This window comes from Cetorhinus maximus, chromosome 27, assembly GCF_964194155.1.
Source record: "Cetorhinus maximus chromosome 27, sCetMax3.hap1.1, whole genome shotgun sequence".
Lineage (NCBI taxonomy): Eukaryota > Metazoa > Chordata > Chondrichthyes > Lamniformes > Cetorhinidae > Cetorhinus > Cetorhinus maximus.
Window position 1 is genome coordinate 30196592 of NC_135905.1, and position 23863 is coordinate 30220454.

General features: G+C 42.7%; 1 protein-coding gene across 2 annotated transcripts in view; it reads left to right on the forward strand.

The window, feature by feature from the left end:
- zswim8 (zinc finger, SWIM-type containing 8) overlaps positions 1–23863 on the forward strand; it is a 188356-nt gene that overhangs the window by 98002 nt on the left and 66491 nt on the right. For both annotated transcript variants that reach the window (XM_078531005.1, XM_078531003.1), the window contains one exon: positions 4388–4560. In XM_078531005.1, the coding sequence (XP_078387131.1) occupies positions 4388–4560 (173 nt within the window). The remainder of the gene's footprint in view (positions 1–4387; positions 4561–23863) is intronic.

The window sequence follows — 23863 nt, forward strand, 5'->3', positions numbered from 1 at the left end:
TTATGATGCGGTAGACGATGTGCAACAGGTGGATCAAATCCACGAGGAGAACTTGATCTCATGGTCACAACGGTTTTGCAGTTTGTATTTTATTTTGAGATGCATGCCCTGAATTGAGAAGTACCAAAACTTCAGAGATTTTTTTTAGAAAACTAAATTAAACATTTATTAATGAAAGAAAAGATTTTAAGCAAATACATAGGTCTATAAATTACTACGATAATAACTCCTAAAACCCTAATTAATCTGGCTTCCAGTTACACCCCCTTTAAGGCAAAGGTAAAAAAATAGATTTTAAACAGATCCAGGCAAGTCGTCACAATACCCTGGACAGGAGAATTCAAAGTGGCTTTTCCCAGCTTCGGTTTCTGTAGACAGCAGCGTAATGCACAAATACTGGAGGCTTTATCACACTTCTGGCAGATCTTACAATGCCTTCCCTGACGCACAGCCTCGTTCTCCTTTATACATGTTTCTCCCTTTTAATGTAAATTCCATTGTTCCCGTATGTCTTTGGAACTTTATCTTTCTCGTAATATAAATCTTTTCATGGTGCTAATATTATCAGGAACCTTTGGGGTAAATAAACACACTGTTTTGCCTAGCTTCTCTGGCTAGGTGTAACATCTTACCATCTCTTTGAAATTCAAACTACCCTGATTTATCTAAAAACGCAAATTCTCCTCACCTCACATTCTAAGACTTCAGCCATGTTTACCTATTTAGCGCTTCAAACCCAGCTTCGTTTGATGAATCAAAGCCTCCAGTCTCCAATTCAATTAAACCCCGCACACTCACTCTCTCAAACACACATGCGCGCACTCACACACTATCCAAACCCCACCATTAACCTACTTTTAAAATAAATCACTATAATTATGACAATTATTATACTTACATGACACAATTGGTCCCACTCTGCTGCCTTTTTGCCATATAGTACTGCAGATTTTTCCATTTCAAGCTTTGATCCAATTCCGTCTTAGGAGTGATTATTAAACTGCTTCCATCACCCTTTCAGTCAGTGCATTCCAGATCATAACGACTTGCCGTAGAAAATATTTTTCCCTCATGATGCTGTGGGTCTTTTGCCAATTACCTTCGACTTGTATACTCTGGTTACTTACTCTGCCACTGAAATCAGTTTCTCTCTATTTGTTCTTTCAAAACAATACAACGTTTAGAAGACCTCTATATAATTCCCCCCCCTTAACCTTCTCTGCTCTAAGGAGAACAGCACCAGTTTCTCTTGTGTCTCCACATAACTGAAGTCTTTCATGCCTGGTACCATTTTCATAAATCTCCTTTGCATTCTCCCTATAAAGGCGTTGATAGGCTTCCTGAAGCGTGTTGCTCAGAATTGACCACGATACTCCAGCTAAGGGTTTTCCCAGTGTTTTATAAAGGTGTAACATAACCTCCTTGTTTTTGTACCCTTCTGGGCTTCTATTTATTAAACCAAGGCTTCTGTATGGCTTTTTAACAGCCTTCCCGGCTTGCCCTGCCACCTTCAAAAGACTTGTGTGTGTACCCCCCCGTCACTCTGTTCAGGCATCTTTCAGCTTACTCATTCAAGAAGTTGCTTGTCAATCAATCAATCCTTGAGGCAATTTGAGTTTTTTCCAAGCCTTTCCAGCTTTTCATGAATTATGTACGTTGGAAATGCTGTGTCGGCAATTTTCCAAAGTCTCAATACTCCAATGTAGCTGCAAACACGAACATAATGTGCCAAATTGTGGCATTGAGGAGTTCATTAAGTGCTAATAAGAATTTAAGTGAATACAGAAATGAACAGATTATAATCAATGTATCATTTGGTGATCATTCTAATGGAGTAGTTCTACACTAAAGTTATATTTTTTTCTGCAATATCTGTTCTTATATTTCTGGATTATGCATTAAAATCATGAATTATTTTGCAAACAAAAGAATTTTGAATATTGTAAAATTCACTCATGAAATACCAAAGAGGACATATTGGAACTCTGAGCACATTGTCCTTTCACCTTTGAGACCTGGATATGAAGCCAGCCCTCGTAACTATGGTGAGGGCATTGCATCTCAGAAAGATGCTCCGTGAAATGCATTTGGGAAGCTTCGACCCAGCTCCGAACAGACAGAGCCTCAAAACACGTCGTCAACAGATTGTAAATCTCTCAGCTGGTATGGAGAAATGGGAATGTGCGGCAGGATAGGATGTTGTTCTGTGAACGGGCGTTGGAACAGGCACGCTGTGATCTATCGGACCCGAGGGCTGTCGGTCTGCCAACAATAAATGCAGAAGTGAAGAGTATTCAATTCCCCAACATGGATGCCTTTCATCTTTGAGTAGTTATTTTTTAATGATTTATTTTTGGGCGAGTTCCCTTCGCCATTTTGGTTTGAATATTTCATTTTACTAAAGGCCATTTCTGGGCTTCTTTCCATAGAAAAGTTACAGTGCAGAACAAGGCCATTCAGCCCATCGTCTCTGCGCCAGCCATGAAACAGGGAAAAAGAAACCAGCCGCTCATTTTTAATCCCACTTTCCAGCCCCTGGTTTGTGGCCTTGCAGGTTACAGCCCTTCAGGTGCAGATCCCGGTATCTTATAAATGAGTTGAGAATTTCAGCCTCAACCACCCATTCAGGCAACAAATTCCAGACGCCCACCAGCCTCTGGTGGAGAGAGCTTTTCCTCATGTCCCCTCTAACCTTTCTACCAATCACCTTGAAGCCCTCTCCCCCCTCTCCTCCAGCAATTGACCCCTCAGCTAGGGGAAACAGGTCTATCCAGTCCACCCTATCTAGACCACCTCATAACTTCGTGCACCTCAATTAGGTCACCCCTCAGCCTTCTGTGTTCTAAGTAAAACTTAATTGAATTTTTTGAGGTAGCAACGTGGAGGATCGACGAGGGCAGTGCAGTGGGTGCTGTCCCTGTGAGTCCCAGCATCCAGCTTCAGCATCACAAAGCGATAAAGATAGCTGACATCTGCCATGGAGAAGCACTTGTCCCATTGGTATCTGATTTTAGTTAGAAGCTGATGCACTTGTCTTTACTCAGTCCTCCTATTGTGTCTCTCAGCAATCGCTCTACAATGAATAAACACACTGGTTTGTTTTAGTGCCTCAGATGGGAAGCCAGTGAATCTTACTAATAGGTGGTGGTGAATTAGAATAACTGTTCAAGTTGGAACCTGCCAACAAAACATTTGGCTTTTGCTCTTGTGTAACATAAACAAAGCTGGACCTCCTGAGAAGGAGCAGAGTTACAGGGTAGTAAAATAATATGACCAGGATGCACAGATGTAGTTCAACAATCATTTCAAAGCCATGCATTTTATCCTCATTTTTATATAATAGACTTTATATTGAATATTGTTGAAAAGGGAGACATTTTGCTGAAGAATTACCAAAGAATTGCTGAAGAATATTTGAATTACCTGGAAGCAAGGAGAGCCAATTATTCCCCTTTGCTTTCTCCAGGACAACCATTCGGCCAATCAGAGCCCACTTACCAACTGATCAACATCTTTTTCTCCTGTAGTATAAATTGTTGTGATTGTTTGAAATTTGGCATTCTTGCATTTGTCATGATCAATGCAAGACGAGGAGCTTCAGCTTCAGCAACAGGGGGAGGTGGTGGCGTAGTGGTATTGTCACTGGACCAGTATTCCAGAGACCCAGGGTAATGCTCTGGGTTCGAATCCCACCACGGCAGGTGGTGAAATTTGAATTCAATGAAAACCTGACCACAAAGCCATTGCCAATTGTTGTAAAAACATTTGTGGTTCACTTACATCCAGATGGGTTATGAAGGAAGGAAATCTGCTATCTAGACCCACAGCAATGTGATTGACGCTTAAATGCCCTCTCAGCAAGGGCAATTAGGGGTGGGCAATAAATGCTGGCCCAGCCAGCAATGCCCACATCCCATGAACAGATAAAAAAAAAAGTCTCTCTTTGCAGTAATATTATTATATTTATAATTTTATATTATTGACACAATTTGTGTTTTTGTTCTGATTCCATTTTATTATTTTATAGTCATGTAACAAAACTTGTGACAATTTGGGAGGTAATGAATTGGTTAGAGCAGAGGAATTTTTGTATTGTAGGGGGTGAGGGCTTGGGTGATGCAAATGTGAGTAGCTACAGAACCACCACTGGTGACTGGATACAATTACAGTGTGACAAGTTTACATAGGCGTTTCCTGTTAAGAATGTGGACACAGGAATTTACAATGGAGTTAAGTTAGTACGAAAGTGTGACAACCTGATAACAGGAAGTACATGCAAATATAAGATTTTTTGATGCCTAACACTTATGCACTCTAGATTATCATGTGAGCATTGATCACTACAAACTTTGTTTCCTTTTCTCTTCCTCCCGCCTGCCCAAAACAGGATTTCACTTGAGTGCCACAGTGGTTCCTCCACAGACTGCTCAAGCTAAAGGAGCATTCAATGTAGCTGTTATGTTTGACCGCTGCAGGATAACCTCGTGTAGCTGTACCTGTGGAGCAGGAGCTAAATGGTGTGCCCATGTGGTAGCGCTTTGTCTCTTCAGAATACACAATGTAAGTATAATGTGAATTTTGATTTTTGCTTCTGCTGTTTCAAATGCAGATAGAAAGTATTGCTTATCTTTGCAAACCGCGTTTCCCACTGACATCAGGATGATTTAAAATATTGAAGGAGTGATGGCTTTCTCCTTGGTCAGTGAACACAGCCAGAAATTTGTAATCGGTTGGTGGAGAACTGTGCCCAAACTTTTCATAGCACAGAAATAACGCCTCTGTCCCCTGCATCGCACCAAATAACCAGCTTCTTGCACTCTGATCCATAGTCGTACATTTTTTTTTATTATTCATTGAGTGCTGGAGCATCCACTATGAAAACATAAATCAAATTGTCACTTGGAAAATCTTGGTCTTGAAGACTCTGCCTCAAATCTTTATTCCTTGGTCCTGGGAGGAATTAGCTTAAGTTTTTGTTTAGTCTCTTGCCTTCCCTTCCTGAGTAAGAACTTTATTTTCAACAGTACCTTTCCACATTCTTTGTCTGTGACTTGCAAGTTTTTTTTGGTGTAATTTGTTTGTGTTCTGATTCAACTTTCCTTAATGTTCCTTTTTATTTGCTATAGAGAGGCTTTTCTTGTAGCTGATCGACAACGACTTGTTTATATACAGCACCTTTTTAAGGTAGTAAAATATCCTAATGTGCTTCATACGAGTGTTATTAAACAAAATTGGATTCCAAGCCACTTGGCGAGAAATTAGGACACGTGGCCAAAAGCTTGGTCAGAGGGGTAGGTTTTAAGGAGGGTCTTAAAAGTGGAAAGGCAGAAAAGTTTAGGGAGGGATTTCAGAACTTAGGGCTTGCACAGCTGAAGGCATGGCCACCAATGGAACAGCAATGGAAATTGGGGATGCACAAGAGGCCAGAATTGGAAGAACGCAGAGATCTCGAAGGATTGTGGGGCTGGAGGAGGCTAAGGAGATCAGCCAATAAATGCAAAAAAAAAATCAGGCGTTGGAAAACCTTGGTTGCCCTTGTAATGCCGTCACAGACCATTGGGGTCCTGCAATCTCAGTTTGAAAACCTGTGCTTTGTGTGCTGGGAGGTTTGAGAGAGCAGAAGGCGATGACTAGTGCCTTCTTTCCCTGTAAGGCATGACTGATCAATGGAACTTTCTCTGTGATGCGGTGTGCTGTCCAACTGAGAGCTCAACTTTTCGGTAGCCTAGTGCAATGGAGCTTCAGTGCAGGTGAAGCTTGGCCAGTCCAAGTGGACGTGGCTGGGAAAGATAGTGGGACGTGACCTAAATAGGATGCAGCTCCCAGAATTCGACAAGCTTAAAACCTGCGGTGGGGAGAAGTGCGCAAATAAGTGGGGGGGAAAAGCAAATCAAATTAAGTTGGGAAGATGCCGAGACGTAAGCCTCAAGCCTTGCTTACTGTTAATGCAGCAAATTCTGTGGTGGAAACCTTTTGGAAGAAATTATCATGACCTTGCCTATTGTTGGCGACAGCAAGTTTACATAGCTGGGGAGTGAAGGAGTGTTTATTTACAATGATCTGCCCATTTATGACGTAGGGCAGGCTTGATTGACCAGCTGGTCTTTTCCTGCTTGTCAGTGTTTATACATTGACAAGTTGCAACTTTAAAATACCATTTGTAGAGAGCAAATAACGGTTGATGTTGCAAATTTTTCTTCAGTCTGCATTGCCGGGAGTAAGCACACGCGCGTTGTGCACATTGTTCTCGTTGTAACCGCCTGTGTGTGAATGGGAAATCTGGTGAAACAAATATAGCTCGAGCTGAGGAGGCACCAGCAGTGATGGGCAAAATGTTCTTTTGAACCTACTGTGTTCAACTCCTGTAATGAGTATAAATGACATGAAACCAAGTTTAATCTTGCAAATGTCACATGAGAGGGATTCCAAGGTGTGGGCGATGAATTTGAAAATTTAGAAATTGGATGTGCATCGCTGAGATGTGTCTTGCAAGGAAAAGTAGAATTAGCACCCACCTTCAAATTTACAGCAGTATGTCTTCATAAAGCCTTTGGCGTCACTAACTGTGGTCTAGCACAGAAAGAATTTCCACTTTTTAATGACCAAACATTTTTCTACATGTCCTTTAATAAAAACATGGCACTCGTGTGACATGAGCGCCAGTACAGGATAGGAGGATTCAAGATAACATAATTACTTCTCTTCCTAGCCCACTCTCCCCCAAATTTCTTTTGGGTATATGCCCCTCTCTCTCTCCCCTGTCCCACCTAGCAGTAGTTTTAGGAATGAGTTTCTTTCCCACTCAGTGTCCCACTTCACCCTCGGTCCCACTGGCCAGATGTGGGCTGGAGTGTTAATACTGCCCACTCCAGTCTGTGTGCTTGGTTCTAAAGCTGTGCACTCAACCACTTCAGAAAATAATAATCTTTGATCTTTGGGACCAGTCAGATGGACCCAACCACCCTTTTCCATACTCCTATATTCCTGTGTTCCTATGACACTCCATGTCTGTTCTACTTTCACTCTCTCTTGCTCCACTGCATGCTCAGGCATTGTAGATCTTGAACAGCTCATTGGATTTTAAAAAATAGATATTCTTCATGGCGCCATTAGTTCTTTAGCCATTCAGCTTGAATTGGTTTATCCTGATCTGTGAGGGGAATATTTTTCTCCCTATCTACTCTGTCCAGATCCCTCGCCATTTTGAACACACCTATCAAATCTCCTTTTTAATCTTCTCTTCTCCAAGGAGAACAGCCCCAGCTTCTCCGAACTATCCACGTAACTGAAGTTCCTCACCCCGGAACCATTATTGTGAAACCTTTCTGCACTCTCTCTCTCGTCTTCACATCCTTTCTAAAGAGTGTGGTGCCTAGAACTGGAAATGACACTCTGGTTGAGGTCACATTCAGTGTTTTATGCAGGTTTATTGTAATGTTTTTGCTTTTGTACTCTTTATGGCAAGTATGTCGGGAAATGGGTCAAATTGGATCGCTCTTTCAAAGAGCTGGCACGGGCACGATGGGATGAATGGCCGCCTCCTGTTCTGTTGCCATTTCTGAAGCTAATAACCTTCTCGTAGGGAGGGGAGCAAAGACCCATCAACATATCTGAACTGCCAGTTACATAATGGCAACATCAGGGGTCTCAATGCAACTCCCTAACCACCCTCTTGGTTGGCAATTGGTGCTTAGCTTGTGTGGATCCGAGGAGTGGAGGAAGATTTTTTTTAAAGATAAAACAATAACAAAACTCCTTCTGTGGTTCCATCTGTTTACAGGAACAGGAGGGGGGAGGCCATTCAGCCCCTTGAACCTGTTCAGCCATTCAGTTAGGTCATGCCTGATCTGCATCTTACCTCCTGATAAAAGCAAAAAACTGCGGATGCTGGAAATCTAAAACAAAAACAAAAATACCTGGAAAAACTCAGCAGGTCTGGCAGCATCGGCGGAGAGGGACACAGTTAATGTTTCAAGTCCGAATGACCCTTCAACAGAACTAAGTAAAAATAGAAAAGAGGTGAAATATAAGCTGGTTTAAGGGAGGGGTGGGACAAGTAGAGCTGGATAGAGGGCCAGTGATAGGTGGAGACAACCAAAAGACGTCACAGAAAAAAGGACAAAGAGGTGTTGAAGGTGGTGATATTATCTAAGGAATGTGCTAATTAAGGGTAGAAAGCAGGACAAGCAAGGTACAGATAGCCCTAGTAATCTTTTCCCACCTACTTCCATTATTTTTAAATGTATTTCCATACATTGTTTTATCTCTACCTTTTAGCCTTTTTCGATTCCTTCACCCCACCCCACCCCAACTAGGGCTATCTGTACCTTGCTCGTCCTGCTTTCTACCCTTAATTAGCACATTCCTTAGATAATATCACCACCTTCAACACCTCTTTGTCCTTTTAGCATCGGTGGAGAACAAAGTTGACGTTTCGAGTCCTCATGACCCTTCAGCAGAGCAGTTCTGTTGAAGGGTCATGAGGACTCGAAACGTCAACTTTGCTCTTCTCCGCCGATGCTGCCAGACCTGCTGAGTTTTTCCGGTATTTCTGTTTTTGTTTTGGATTTCCAGCATCCGCAGTTTTTTGTTTTTACCTCTTTGTCCTTTTGTCTGTGACACCTTTTGGTTGTCTCCACCTATCACTGGCCCTCTATCCAGCTCTACTTGTCCCACCCTCCCCCTTAAACCAGCTTATATTTCACCTCTTTTCTATTTTTCCTTAGTTCTGTTGAAGGGTCATTCGGACTCGAAACGTTAACTGTGTTCCTCTCCGCAGATGCTGCCAGACCTGCTGAGTTTTTCCAGGTATTTTTGTTTTCGTTTTGCATCTTACCTCCGCCTGGGAGTTAGGATACAGGCAGCAGAGTTTTGAATGTTGACTGTTAAAAATGACCCCAATGTTAAAGAAGAGAGCAGTTTAACATTTCTGAGATGGCATCAAATTCTGATCCAGGTATTTTAATGCTAGTCTTGTTTTACTGAGATTTTATTCCCGATGAAATTCTGGCAGAGACGATGGAAAAGAGCAGAGTGAACCCTGCTCTTATTGCAAAGATGCAGGCTGTAGTTGAGCAAACTCAGGCCCGTGGCACAGTAGTGAACTCACCAAGGTGTGCAAAGGGTTAATTGGCTTACCTTAATTTTGAGACAGGGAATTACCTGCAGAGAGCTTTTTAAAGAGAGAAAAAAACATTAAGGCACGCCTGGTCAGAAAAAGCAAATTCTGTAGCTGCAAAGTTCTTCAAATTGTGCTCATTACCCTTAACGTGCCAGAAGCTATCTTCCAGGGCGCGCTGCAGCCTTATCTAACCACAATCAGGTGCCGTTCTGTAGCTGGGGGCGAAGTTCCTTTTTAAATGATCACCAGGGAGAGGCTGCTGCCTCAAAAGCCCACATGGAGAGCTCCCATAGATTTACCAGTTGCTCTGTGTAACTGCAATATTCTGCCTTTTGTCTCTAAAACTGCTTCAGATTTCTTTCAGGTTCAACCCTCATGTGCAATTTAAAGCCTAGTAGGGACACACAGGAAAAAGGAGTGCTGTTGTGTGCTGGGTGGGGAGGGTGTGAGGGAGAGTGCAGCCTGGAGACTCCTAATTAAATTCAGCATCCTGGAATGTAAAATTTAGGTGGTCAATTAGAGCACTTGTGCTGCCAATTCTAAAGCTCTGACCGATTGGACGGTTGCTAGGTTAATTTTTTTGCTCAGTTTCTAGTTATTTTGCATAGTAGATGGTGTAACAGTCGCTTTGTAGAGTGGGCAGTGAGGAGCAGTACCAGTAAATTGGACTCTCATCAGTCACCGCAGTTTATTCATGTTTCATCCTTCCATCTGTTTGCTGCAGTTAACAGACACCAATACTCAGCCAAGTTCCCCCCATCCTGCTTAAAACTGTGTAGGAGCATCAGTCTAGATAAACCAACACCCCCTAGAGTCATGCAATGATGCAGCATAAATTGAGCACTATCATAATGACCTAATGTCATTGAGTCTAGCTCATAGAATATACGTCACAGAAACAGGCCATTTGGCCCATCTGGTCCATGCCGGTGTTTATGCTCCACTTGAGAACCCCCTCCTATCTTTTCCCATCCAAATTTACCACCTTTCGGTGTTTTGATACACACGACAGATAATGCTGTTCTGCTCCATGTCATTCAACTCACTCTACAGCTTTTCCTCTGTGTGCACTCTGCACTTTCTAGGAAGGTCGAACAATGGAATTGCATCTTCTCTGAGGTGTAGTACAGCATCACCTTTGAGCTTCCCTATGGTAATGAATTTGTCTGGGCACATCTGTTGTAGGTCATGGACATCTTGGCTTCTTGTGCTGGGATTGGTATCTTGCTAATCTGCTGTATGGTCACAGTTCCGTACACACTGACTGCTGGTTACATGGTTTACGTCCTGGCTACTTACTCATTAGCATATTCTCTCTCAAAGCAATATCACAATCTATTCACTTCTCCCTCAAATGCTTGTCTAGCTCCCCCTTAACTCATTGTATCTCGTCCTGCTTCGTTTGAGATCGGGATTTGCCTGGTTTCCCCTGAATAGATGCAGGGCAGTACTGAGCAGTAATGAGTCTGTCAAAGAGGAGGATTTTTTATTAACTGTGGGCAATATGTTGCCGTGGTAACGATTAGGCTGTGACAGCTTTGTTAATCAAGTGACCTCATGCTATTTTTGGCTTGTGTGTCGTCTTTGGTGTCAGTGCATGTAGTCACTTGAGCAAAATTTCACTTGGTATTGAGTAATGTCACTTAGGGAAGGAAATCTGCCATCCTTACCTGGTCAGGCCTAATCATGACTCCAAACCCATAGTAATGCGGTTAACACTTGACTGACCTCTGAAATGGCCTAGCTAGCCACTCAATTAAGGCAATTAGGGATGGATAGAGGTGTCAGCTGTGGCTCAGTTCATAGCACCCTCGCCTTTGAATCAGAGGGTTGTGGGTTCGTGTCCCACTCCCGGAAAACCAAGAACTGTGATTGTACTCAAAAGAGTTGCAATCTGTGACTTGATAACTCGAAAGAATTTTTTGACAGTGACTTCCACATCCCATGAATGAATAAAAAAAAAAGTGATTTACTTTTAAAATACAGTGGGCCAGAATTTGCCAGCAAGGAAGGACACAGTTAATGCTAATGGCATTGTTACTGTGTAAATCACCTAGCAATTTGTAGCAAGGAAGAGATGTAGTGTTCAATTGTTCTGTGCTTGATTATGTAAGTCAGGTAACTGATCTATGCTCACTATGCTTGATTGGTTAAGCCTGGGTAGTGACTCAGAGCTAAGTAAACAGAGGAGATGGAAACTACCTTTAAGCTTGAGTGCAGACATTTTATGATAGCAGAGATATTTTAAAACTCTTGTAAATAAACCTGTTACACTCTTAGAAAACATCTCTGCATTGCTCTGATACATATAAAATATACAACAAGCTGGTGAAACACATCAAGAGGTAAGCCGTGATTTTCAAATCACCACATATTGGACAATTTGATGTTGGTCTTTCCTTCCCCCTCTTCATTTCTCATTCGCCTTCCTTCATTCCTCTGTTTCCTTCTCCGTCATTCCTCTGTTTGTTTCTTTCTCAACCCTTTGGTCTCAGTGGCTACGGAGATGGACTGCTCTCTTCATGATGTCTCGTCGCCCTTGCGATGCCCTTATCAGCTCGCACTTGCAACACAAAAGATTTTGAGCTGAAGGGTGAGGGACAAAGACAGAATAATGGGCAAGATTCCCCACCCCAGTAAAGTCTGGCCCTTAAAACAGTGGAGCCGCTGGCATTTTCTATCACTTCATAAGACACTTAATGCAGCGCAATGTATTTGTCCAGGACTGTTCTTCAGTTCCCTGGCTGCCCGGGGGTAAGATTTTCAGCTTTCAAAGTGTCTCATTTCTTTATTCTTGGGTTATGTGGAGAGCTGGCTCCCGGTGCCCTCATTGTTTAAGGTTTTATAGCCGCTTTGCCAGCTGTGCTTCACTTTTCCCTTGACCTCCTAGCTCTGAGGCACAGTCTGAATTAAAGCCGCCTCGAGCCTTGGATCCAAATGAGACCGAGTAGGGAAAAATACGTTTGGAACACGCTATTGTAAGCGAGTGAATATAACGAGGGCGATGGCTGTGAGAACTGCAGATGTATCAGTTACTTTTTCAGTACTGGATATCAGTGATTTTTGACAATGCTCCATTGCTTCCAGCTGCCTATATCCTAAGCTTTGGAATTCCCTCCTTAAAATCCTGACTTTCTGCCTCTTTCTTCTCCTTTACGATGCTTCCTAAAACCTACCTCTTCAACCCAGCTCTTGGTCATCTCTCCTAACGTTACATTAAGTGGCTCATTGTGAAACTTGCTTTGTTAATGCTCCTGTGAAGCACCTGAAGACGTTTTACTCTGTTAAAGTTGCTATATAAATGCGGGCTGTTTTTGCTATTTTCTCTCCTTTTCCCTATAGGGCAAAGTCAGCATGGTTTCATCAAGGGGAGGTCATGCCTGACAAATCTGTTAGAATTCTTTGAGGAGGTAACGAGTAGGTTAGGCAAAGAAGAGCCAGTGGATGTTATCTACTTGGACTTCCAGAAGGCCTTTGACAAGTTGCCGCACAGGAGGCTGCTCAGTAAGATAAGAGCCCATGGTGTTTGAGGCAAGGTACTAGCATGGATAGAAGATTGGCTGTCTGGCAGGAGGCAGAGAGTGGGGATAAGGGGGTCCTTCTCAGGATGGCGGCCGGTGACTAGTGGAGTTCCGCAGGGGTCAATGTTGGGACCACAAATTTTCACTTTATACATTACTGATCTAGATGAAGGAACTGAGGGCATCCTGGCTAAGTTTGCAGATGATACAAAGATAGGTGTAGGGACAGGTAGTATTGAGGAGGCGGGGAGGCTGCAGAAGGATTTAGACAGGTTAGGAGAATGGGCAAAGAAGTGGCAGATGGAATACAACGTGGGGAAGTGTGAGGTCATGCACTTTGGTAGGAAGAATAGAGGCATAGACTATTTTCTAAATGGGGAGAGAATTCAGAAATCTGGAGTGCAAAGGGACTTGGGAGTCCTAGTCCAGGATTCTCTTAAGGTTAACTTGCAGGTTGAGTCGGTAGTTAGGAAGGCAAATGCAATGTTGGCATTTATTTCGAGAGGACTAGAATATAAAAGCAGGGATGTGCTGCTGAGGCTTTATAAGGCTCTGATCAGACCACATTTAGAATATTGTGAGCAATTTTGGGCCCCGTATCTCAGGTAGGATGTGCTGGCCCTGGAGAGGGTCCAGAGGAGGTTTACGAGAACGATCCCAGGAATGAAAGGCTTAACATATGAGGAACGTTTGAGGACTCTGGGTCTATACTCGATGGGGTTTAGAAGGATGAGGGGGGGATCTGTTTGAAACTTACAGAATACTGAAAGGCCTGGATAGAGTGGACGTGGGGAAGGTGTTTCCATTAGTAGGAGAGACTAGGACCCGAGGGCACAGCCTCAGAGTAAAGGGAAGACCTTTTAGAACAGAGATGAGGAGAAACTTCTTTAGCCAGAGAGTGGTGAATCTATGGAATTCATTGCCACAGAAGGCTGTGGAGGCCAGGTCATTGAGTGTATTTAAGACCGAGATAGATAGATTCTTGATTGGTAAGGGGATCAAAGGTTCCGGGGAGAAGGCGGGAGAATGGGGTTGAGAAACTTATCAGCCATGATTGAATGGCGGAGCAGACTCGATGGGCTGAATGGCCTAATTTCTGCTCCTCTGTCTTATGGTCTTATTTCCAACCTCTGCCCTCGCTCCAAGGATAAAGCTGCTCCTGGTAACAACGTTGTGCAGTGAATATGCGGTGTTCACACAAAGCGCCTCTGGAGTAGGTCAGTCCAAATAAGCAGTTTAATCCTGGAAAGGTGTGTTTTATGCTTTTTAAAGAGAGGCTGCAGGGAGGGAATAAATTCTCTTATCCACATTCATAAATTAGAAATTGTACAGAGAAAAAAGAAAAATCTGGTAAACGCAGATCAGCATCGGAAAGAAACAAGGACAGTCTAATATTTCAGATATAAACGCTTCGACACTCCGAGCCTGATAAAGGAGAGACACTCAAAACATCACACTCTTTCTTGTTATAGATTCTAATTGACCTATTGTGTACTTACATCATCTTCCCTTAGTATTTTAGCCTGGATTGAAAAATAGGAGTAGGCACAGGCCATTCAGCCCCTCGAGACAGTTCTGCCATTCAGTCAGACCATGCAGATCTGTACCTTAACTCCATTTAGCCATCTTGGTTCTATAACCCTTAATACCCCAGCCCAGCAAAAACTCCTCAATCTCAGTTTTGACAGTTTCAATCGGCCCCCAGCCTCAACACCTTTTGGAGGGGAGAGTACAAGATTTCTACCACCCTTTATGCAAAGAAGTGCTTCCTGACATCACCATTGAGCAGTCTAGCTCTAGATTTAATGCCGCACAATCTTCCTATTGGGAAAATCGACTGTTAGCATTTTTCACAGAATCTCACAGTGCAGAAGAGGCCCTTCGGCCCATCGAGTCTGCACTGACACACGAGAAACACCTGACCTACCTACCTAATCCCATTTACCAGCACTTGGCCCATAGCTTTGAATGTTATGATCTACCAAGTGCTCATCCAGGTACTTTTTAAAGGATGTGAGGCAACCCGCCTCCACCACCCTCCCAGGCAGCGCATTCCAGACCGTCACCACCCTTTGGGTAAAAAAGTTTTTCCTCACATCCCCCCCTAAACCTCCTGCCCCTTACCTTGAACTTATGTCCCCTTGTGACTGACCCTTCAACTAAGGAGAACAGCTGCTCCCTATCCACCCTGTCCATGCCCCTCATAATCTTGTACACCTCGATCAGGTCACCCCTCAGTCTTCTCTGCTCCAACGAAAACAACCCAAGTCTATCCAACCTCTCTTCATAGCTTAAATGTTTCATCCCAGGCAACATCCTGGTGAATCTCCTCTGCACCCCCTCCAGTGCAATCACATCCTTCCTATAATGTGGTGACCAGAGCTGCACACAGTACTCCAGCTGTGGCCACACCAAGGTTCTATACGACTCCAACATGACCTCCCTACTTTTGTAATCTATGCCTCGATTGATAAAGGCAAGTGTCCCATATGCCTTTTTCACCACCCCACTAACATGCCCCTCCGCCTTCAGAGATCTATGGACACACACACCAAGTTCCCTTTGTTCCTCAGAACTTCCTAGTGTCATGCTTGAATACTTTCTTGTCAAATTACTCCTTCCAAAGTGTATCACCTCACACTTTTCAGGGTTAAATTCCATCTGCCACTTATCTGCCCATTTGACCATTCCGTCTATATCTTCCTGTAGCCCAAGGCACTCAACCTCACTGTTATTTTTCCGGAATATCTTGGGAAATCCGTTTCATGTACTGAATTATTCATCATGGGTTGGTGTAAGGTTTGAGACTGGAGTGACATCGACACGATAAAAGGTTGTAATGTTTCACCTTTACACTGCAATGGATCCAGTACTAATGGAACTTTGGTAGAAAGATGGTAATGTAAACCTTAATGGGGTACGAAAAGATATCATTGTGGCACTCAGCAAGTTTATCCCATGAAAATAGAACGCTGTCAGTCGCAGGTCTAATCTCTGAACTTGGTAGACACAGTTGTGTAATGGCTCTAATGCTGGGCTAGAAACCCAGAGGTCATCAGTTAAAACTTGTGAAACTGAATCCACAAACATTGTTAATAAAAAAAAACCAAAATCTCAACTGACTGCATAAAGGGACCACACTTGGCCTGGCTGACAGAGCAACAACTTGGATTTATATAGTGTCTTTTTACCAAATTAAAACATCCCAAGGTGTTTCCCTGGAGCATTAATCACCAAAATGTGACACCAAGCCATGTGAGGAGATGTTAGGACTGATGACCAAAAGCTTGGTCAAAGTGGGAGGAAACCTCTGCCCGTTGTTCTCACCAAAACAATGTATCCCAGTCGCAAATCAGCAATCCTGCTGTGCGTGTAAAATAAAACACAAATATTCAAATGGATGATGCTACTTTATTTAAACAAATAAAGATAATTAGATAATTGATGACGACTTTATCTCGGAAGGATTGGGCTTTTGATTGGCTAGTGAAACTGGGCAATACACAAGGCACATTATTTTGCACATGTTATGGCCCCTGACAAAGATGTTGGAAACTCATCTTCACAGTTTCAAAGTTGGAAAACATTGGAATGTTTTGTGAGTTTTACAGATGGTGGTTTTATTTTGGAACCATCCACATTACAACACAGGGGAGGTTATTTGACCTCGTTTTGTCCGCATCACTGTTGGCTCAACAACGGAGCTGTCTACTGTAAACCCATATCCTGGCTCTTTCCTTGTACCGGTTAATATTTGATTCCTCCTTAAATGTGATTGACTGGACTTTGGTTTTTTACCAAAAAAAAGTAGCTCTTGCGAGTTCTCAATCTCTGCCCTTGTCCCATCTAATGGAAGAATTTGGGTCCTGAGCTGCTAGTTATTTGGTGTGACTGACTCCTGTATCCAACTCACCTTCACACTATCCCCGGAGTGAACAAAGTTAACGTGTAACAGGCACTGACGGACTTAAATACAAGAGCCTGTTTTGTATAATTCTTTCTGTACAGGCAGCAGTAAGTGAAATGCCCAATAGCTAAAGATGTGCCTTCTCTCCCTTAAGCGCAAAACAATGTCAAAATAGCCTTCAAATAAAAGCTCCCTCGGGGAAGGGGTTGGCGATGATGCAGTTTATTTTTTTAGCCCTTTCTTTTACATTAATCCGCAGCAGTTTACTGCTTTAGCTAGAGTTATATGTTGCTTTTGGAATCTTACTGCTGTGGGATCCAAGTGTAGCATAATTTATGATCATTTGCTCACTTATGTATCTTGTGTCCCAGTGTTCAGGTCAGAGCGTCTTTCAGTAATTGAATAATTTACTGTGCTGGAACAACAAGTAAAAGGCTGACCTGTAAATCTTTCAGCCCTGGTCACGGCCTTACCTAAGTCACTGTGTCTAATTTGCTTTGAGAAACCTTCTTAAATCAACCCGAGTTGTTTATGCAGCCCCCTATGTGAATTTTTATCAAGTATTTGTTCTCGTAATGTGGGTGACATTTGGTGAAACAGCATTACTTTTTTGTTGCCCATCACCAGTTGCCCTGAGGGCATTAGAAGCCATGGTTCTGCCAAACCAGATAAGAGTTGGCAGGTTTCCTTCCCTGAATTGAGTTGGATTAATGTGCTCAATGCCTATCCTGAATTGTTGCAAGTATCTGATTTCAGTTGGGTTTGGTTTTGGGTGAGGTAATGTAACATAAAAGGAAGCAGTGTTTCTGTTTAGAATAAACCTTCCTAGACCAGAGCTGGTAGTGCCACCTAGAGCTCTTCAGACTCTGATGGAGCTGCCCTTAAACCCCAAGAACTCAGTCCAGTTGATGCTTGCACATCTTTGGGTTTTGTGGATATGGAAATTAGTAAAGGCGGACTATAACCACTATTGCCTCACTCGTGGTCAAATCCTAAATCCGAACACCAAGATCTGTCAGTATGAGCAACTTGAGATCTACATGGATGAATAGCTCCATGGTACACCTGTATAAAACCCTTAAAAGTAAGGACATTCCTGACCCAGATTACTGCCACTTCTGAGAAAGGCAAGCTCTTTGTGATGCTGAGCAGGTGCATCATATCTCTGCATTCAAGCATTGTTTCTGCGATTGTATGATATGCTTTCCTTTTGGTGCAGTAACGCTGTGATGGGATTTATACCTTTCAGGGTGCGTCCCCCACAGATTCCTGTAGGTAGCAGGACAGCTAGGTATAAGGTGGTGAAGAAATCAGCGCAGATACTTTTCTATATTAGCCGAGGCATAAAATATCAGAGCAGGGAGGTTATGCTAACTTGCAGAATGCTAGTTAGACCGGAGCTGGAGCACTGTGGGCAGTTCTGGTCACAACATTGCAGGATGGATGTGGTCGCACTTGAGAGGGTTCTTAGGAGACTTACAATCCTGTTGTGAGGAATAAAGAATTTTACCTCTGAGGGAAGATTGGATAGTCTGGAATAGTATTCATTGGAAGAGGAGATTGAGAGGAGGTTTAATTAAGGTGTACAAAATTATGAGGGGCCTAGAGTGGGTAGGAAGGACCTATTTCCCTTAGCAGAAAATGGGTATTACAGTAATTGATACAGGGACTAGAGGGGAGTGAAGAGTTTTTTTTCACCCAGAGGATGGTACAGCCAGAAACCCTCAACACATTTGCAAAAAAACACTTGAATATGCACTTGACATGCTGTAACCTACAGGGCAATGGATCAAGACCTGGATTAGGCTGCATAACTCTTGACCAACATGAGCACAATGGGCCAAATGGGCACCTCCTGTGCTGTAAATTTTCTATGTTCCTGTGTTCGTAGCATAAGTTAAAATTAGTGCATCATAAAACCAAATGAGTTTCTTAGTGATTGCTGCATATTCATTTAGTTGGCGGGTGGAAGATGAATCTATTTAAGTTTCGAGGGTGCTTCCTTGTTCTAATATGAGTATGAATTGCAGGTAAGTGTAATTTAAATTGAATGTAAATATGAAAGCTGATGGATGACGCTGGTGTTAAGTGGCGCTAATGGAAATCACAACTTGCAGTTTATGTCGCACTTTTGATGGATAGAACAACATCCCAAAGACATTTCTCCAATGTGTAATTCAGCAAAATAGACGCTGAGCTAAAGAAGCTGTTGACAGAAGTGACCAAAACCTGGGTCAAAGAGATGAGTTTTAGGAAGAGTCTGGAAAGAAGGCAGGAGCTTGTGGATGGAATTCCAGGGCATGGGGGTCCAAATGGCTGAAGGCATAGATGCTGTGAAGATAGAAGGAGAAATGCCTGAGGAACGGAGAACTTTGGAAGGTGATGGGTGATGTTGGTTAGGCTGAAGGAGGTTACAGAGATAGGGCGTGCCTAAACCATTTAAACATGAGGAGGAAAAATTAAGATGGAGGGATTCGGAGAGCCAATGTAGATCAGCAAGAACAGGAGCAATGGGTGAGCAGAACTTGGTGCAGGTTAGGATATGGACACCAGAGTTTTGGATGATTGAAGGATGGGATGCCAACCAGGGGAGCATTGGAATAGTTAATTTTGCATGTGATGCATGCATGGATAAAAGTTTCAGTGGTGGATGGGCTGAGGTTGGGGCAGTGAATGGAAATGGAGAGGGTATGGGATTGGAAGGTTTTGAGGGGGGTAGAATAGGATGTTAAGGTTGCGAACAGCCTGATGCAGCCCACCATGGGGCTGGGAACATAGGAACAGGAGAAGGCCATTCAGCCCCTCAAGCCGGTTCTGCTTTTAATGAGATCGTGGCTGATGTGTACCTTAACTCCATTCATTTGCCTTGGTGCTATATCCCTCTGTGCCCTCAAATAGCAAAGGTCTATCAATCTCAGATTTAAAATTATTTGAGTTAGCATCTGCTCATTTTGTGAGTGAGCGTCCCACACTTCTGTCACCATTTTGTCTGAAGAGGGTGTTTCTTAACCTTTCCCCTGAGTAGCCTGGCTCTGATCTTAAAGTTATGCCCCCATGTCCTAGACTCCCACCAGTGGGAAAAAAATCACTATGTACTCCAAAATTCCTTTCAAAATCCCAAAAACCTTAATTGAATTGCCCCTGTCTTTCTATATTCCAAGGAATACAAGACTTATTCATGCAATTTCTCTTCATAATCTCCCTCCGATTGGACCTTTTTATAAGGGTTTGGTCAATGGGCATTTGTTGAACAAACCCAGGATTAAAGATTCTGTTAATAAGTAATAGCTCCTCATACTATTGGCTTTGTTCCAGTATAAGCAGTACTCGATGAGTAATGGTAGGTTTGTTGCCTCCTTAGCACCCTTATCGGAAAAGTTAGAGAAAGTTCAGGCTTTTCAAAGTAATGTTATTGTAGTAAACGTAGTGCTTGATGCTGACCAAATTGAAAAGGGGGGAGTTGCTGTTCTCTTCCCTGTGCCCCCTCCTTCTTTCTTTCTCCCTCTCTCTATCTCTGCACTATCCCAAGGAAGAGGTCAATGGAAGGGTAATTAAGCCTTGGGTTGTTGCAGTTTGTAGCGGTTAACGTGTTTCTGAGGGTTGGTCATCAGCTCATTCAATCCACCAGAATACAAGTACGTAGACCGAGGAGAGATTGAAGGAGGGAAATGGAGGTAATGAGAATGAATATCCCCTCTATAGCACTGGAAGTTTTCTTCTCCCTCTACAATCCCATTTAATAATTGACCGACATGCTAAGGGTGGAAGTGTTCCTGATTTCTGTGAATATTCGTGTTTGTGTTCAGTTTATGATCAGCCAATCAATCATAATGCCTTCCATTGATGAGCCCTTGTTAAATCTAAGCAAGGAACTAGCTGTATCTTGTCATGTTTTCCAACTTTGCAAACTCTTTAGGAGCAATTATTTTCTAAATTTTCCCATTGTTTGGTTTACTTGTCAATTAACATACTAGACCAACTGGCTAGGGATAAATAACTCACTCCAAGGACAGTGGATCAAAGGGTGATGTGTGGCCATGAACTCTGTATATAGCTTTACATATTAATCTCATTATTTAACAGAATTTTTTCCCAAAAATATACTTTATTCCTAAAAGTACATTACAAAATATGTCAACTTCAAAATTACAAGGAGCACAATAAAATTCAGCTGGTCTCCATACAGCATGTTGCACTGATTGGTGCCTCAATACAATTTCTGTACTCTTGATATGGGGGAGATGGTGGCATAGTGGTAATGTCACTGGACTAGTAATCCAGAGGCCCGGGTTAATGCTGTGTGGACATGGGTTCAAATCCTACCATTGGTGGAACTCAGAATTCAATTAACAATTCTGGAATTGAAAGCTAGTCTCTGTAATGGTGGCCATGAAAGTACCATCAATTGTTGTAAAAACACATCTGGTTCACTATTGCCATTTAGGGAAGAAAATCTGCCTTCCTTACCTGGTCTAGTCCACATGTGACTCCAGACCCACAGCAATCTGGTTGACTCTTAACTGCCTAGCAAGCCACTCAGTTCAAGGGCAGTTATGGATGCCAGTGATGCCCACATCTCGTGGGGGGGAAAAAATAATCACAATGTACATTCCATATCAGACATATAGCCCGAGGTATTTTACACAGATTCTAGCCCCTCGGCATACTGTGGCTTAAAGTCAGTGACCTTTTCTCCATTGCTCCTCTGCGCCGGCTGCCCCAAGCTTTAAGAATTTCACATTTAATGGCAGCTAAAATAAGAAAAATACAATTTATTTCCAGATTGTCCCTCAGAGACTGTTTCCTTGGACACTAAGCTTTGTGCATTACTGCAACTTGGCTGCAGACAACCCGTCACACCTCGCACTGGCCTGCTCCCTGAAGATTATTCGTCAGCCTTGCTTATGACTGGGTCTCAGCAGAGTCTCCAGATGTCTTCTGTTCTGAAGAAGAGTCCTACTGTGCTTGAAATGTTAACTCTGTTTCTCTCCGCACAGGTGCTGCCAGACCTGCTGAGTTTTTCCAGCACTTTCTGTTTTTATTCAGACCTCTTGACCTTCTCTTTGAAGGGTGCTTTTCTTTGTCTGATGTTGCAACACTTGCTCACCTCCTGAAAGCGCAATAATTGTCTTCTGTAGGTGCTTCAGACTATTGGGTAAACCTCCACAGCCACACATGCCCCAGTAAAACATTTAAAACATTAACCCTTCTTAATTTTGGGAGTAAAAATGTTGTTGCTTCATTATGATCATAGGAGCAGGAGTAACCTGTTCAACCCCTCAAACCCATTCCACCGTTCATTAAAGTCCCAGCTCATTCAAGCCTAATGGATCATTTCTTCAGTGATAAATCCTCTGAGTTAGAAGGTTGTGGGTTTAAATCATGATCTGGAGCATTGAACATATACTTGAGGCTGACACTCTAACGCAGTACTTAGGGGATGCTGCACTGTCAGAAGTGTTGTCTTTTGGATGAAACATTAAACCAAGGCCCAGACTGCCATTCTCGGCTGGATGTAAAAATCCAATGACGCAGTTTAGAAGAAGAGCAGGAGAATTCTCCCCAGTGCCCTGGCCAATATGAACATACAAACTAGGAGCAGGAGTAGGCCACTCGGCCCCTCGAGCCTGCTGTGCCATTCAATACGACCATGGCTGATCTGATTGTAACCTCAACTCCACAATCCCGCCTACCCCCGATAACCTTTCACCCCCAATGCTTATCAAGAACCTATCTACCTCTGCCTTAAAAATATTCAAAGACTCTGCTTCTACCACCCTTTGAGGAAGAGTTCCAAAGACTCATGACCCTCTGAGAGAAAAAAAAATTCACCTTTATATTTAAACAGTGACCCATAGTTCTAGATTCTCCTACAAGTGGAAACATCCTCTCCACATCCCCCCTGTCAAGACCCCTCAGGATCATATAAGGTTCAATCAAGTTGCCTCTTACTCTGTCAAACTCCAATGGATACAAGCCTAGTCTGTCCAATCTTTCCTTATAAGATAACCCAACCATTCCAGGCATTAGTCTGGTAAACCTTCTCTGAACTGCTTCCAATGCATTTACATCCTTCTTTATATAAGGAGGCTAGTACTGTACACAGTACTCCAGATGTGGTCTCACCTATGCCCTGTAAGACTGAAGCGTAACCTCTCTACTTTTTTATTCAATTCTCCTTGCAATAAGCAATAACATTCTATTAACTTTCCTAATTACTTCCTGTACTTGCATGCTAACCTTTTGTGATTCATGAACTAGGACACCCAGATCCCTCTGCATCTTGGAGCTCTATTGCTCCCAAGACATTATTGCTAAAACAGAATACCTGGTTATGTTTGTGGGAATGTGCTGTGTGAACATTGGCTGCTGTGTTTTGTGCATTATGTCATGATCCCTGTAGAGACTAATAACCTTTTTTAAAGCAAGGATTCCCCATGCTGCCAGTGGATGTAACCAAAGGACAAGATTTCGCTTTTTAAAACATTTACTGTAACAAACCACCTAAAATTAGCATAATTCAAACATTAACAGATAAATGATATATCAAATAAAGAGATAAATTTCACTTTAATTAGTTGATGCAGCAAAGTTACCTCTTACAAAACCACAAGCACCCATCCATTAGCATATATGGCATTTAACACAGCTATCGCCTGTCTCTGTGGAGCCCAAGTTTGCAATTCGATATCCCAATTAGATGTCTATTTACCTTTTTTGCTTCCACTCCATAGCAACCTCAGCGAAAGTATAACATCATTAGATTCTTAGATGTTATAGCCAAGAAGTCCAATTAACCCCCTTTCCAGAAATATCTCTAAGCCTGAATCAGGATGAGTGCCTGTGTATTTATCTCCCATCATTGCTTTAGGAATGAGCATCACTGACACTTCCTGCCATTCATAGGGTTGTGCTATTCCTTCCAAAGAAATTAGAAACCATTTCTGCAGTCCGCGGATCGTCAGGTAATGTTACCGAATAAAAGCTACTAAGTTTACTACTGCCTGTTCATGAAGTGGCTGCTCTGTGTACTATGTCATAGGAATTATGGTTCATTGTTCTCACAAGATATTTTAATAATGTAAACTTAGTAGTGTAGGCCCAACAGTTTGAGAATCAAAATCTCTGAGGCTATTGGGGGAAGGTATTGATTATTGTTATTGATCTTCAAGACATCTGTCCGTCACAAATTATTTATTTGATTTATAAAGTCTCTTTCATAGACTTGAAGGACCCACTGGTAATCTCAAAGTATCCGGTAGGTTCTTTCTCTTGAGGTACACTTATGGAGCGGCCTGGTTCTTTGAGTCTGGT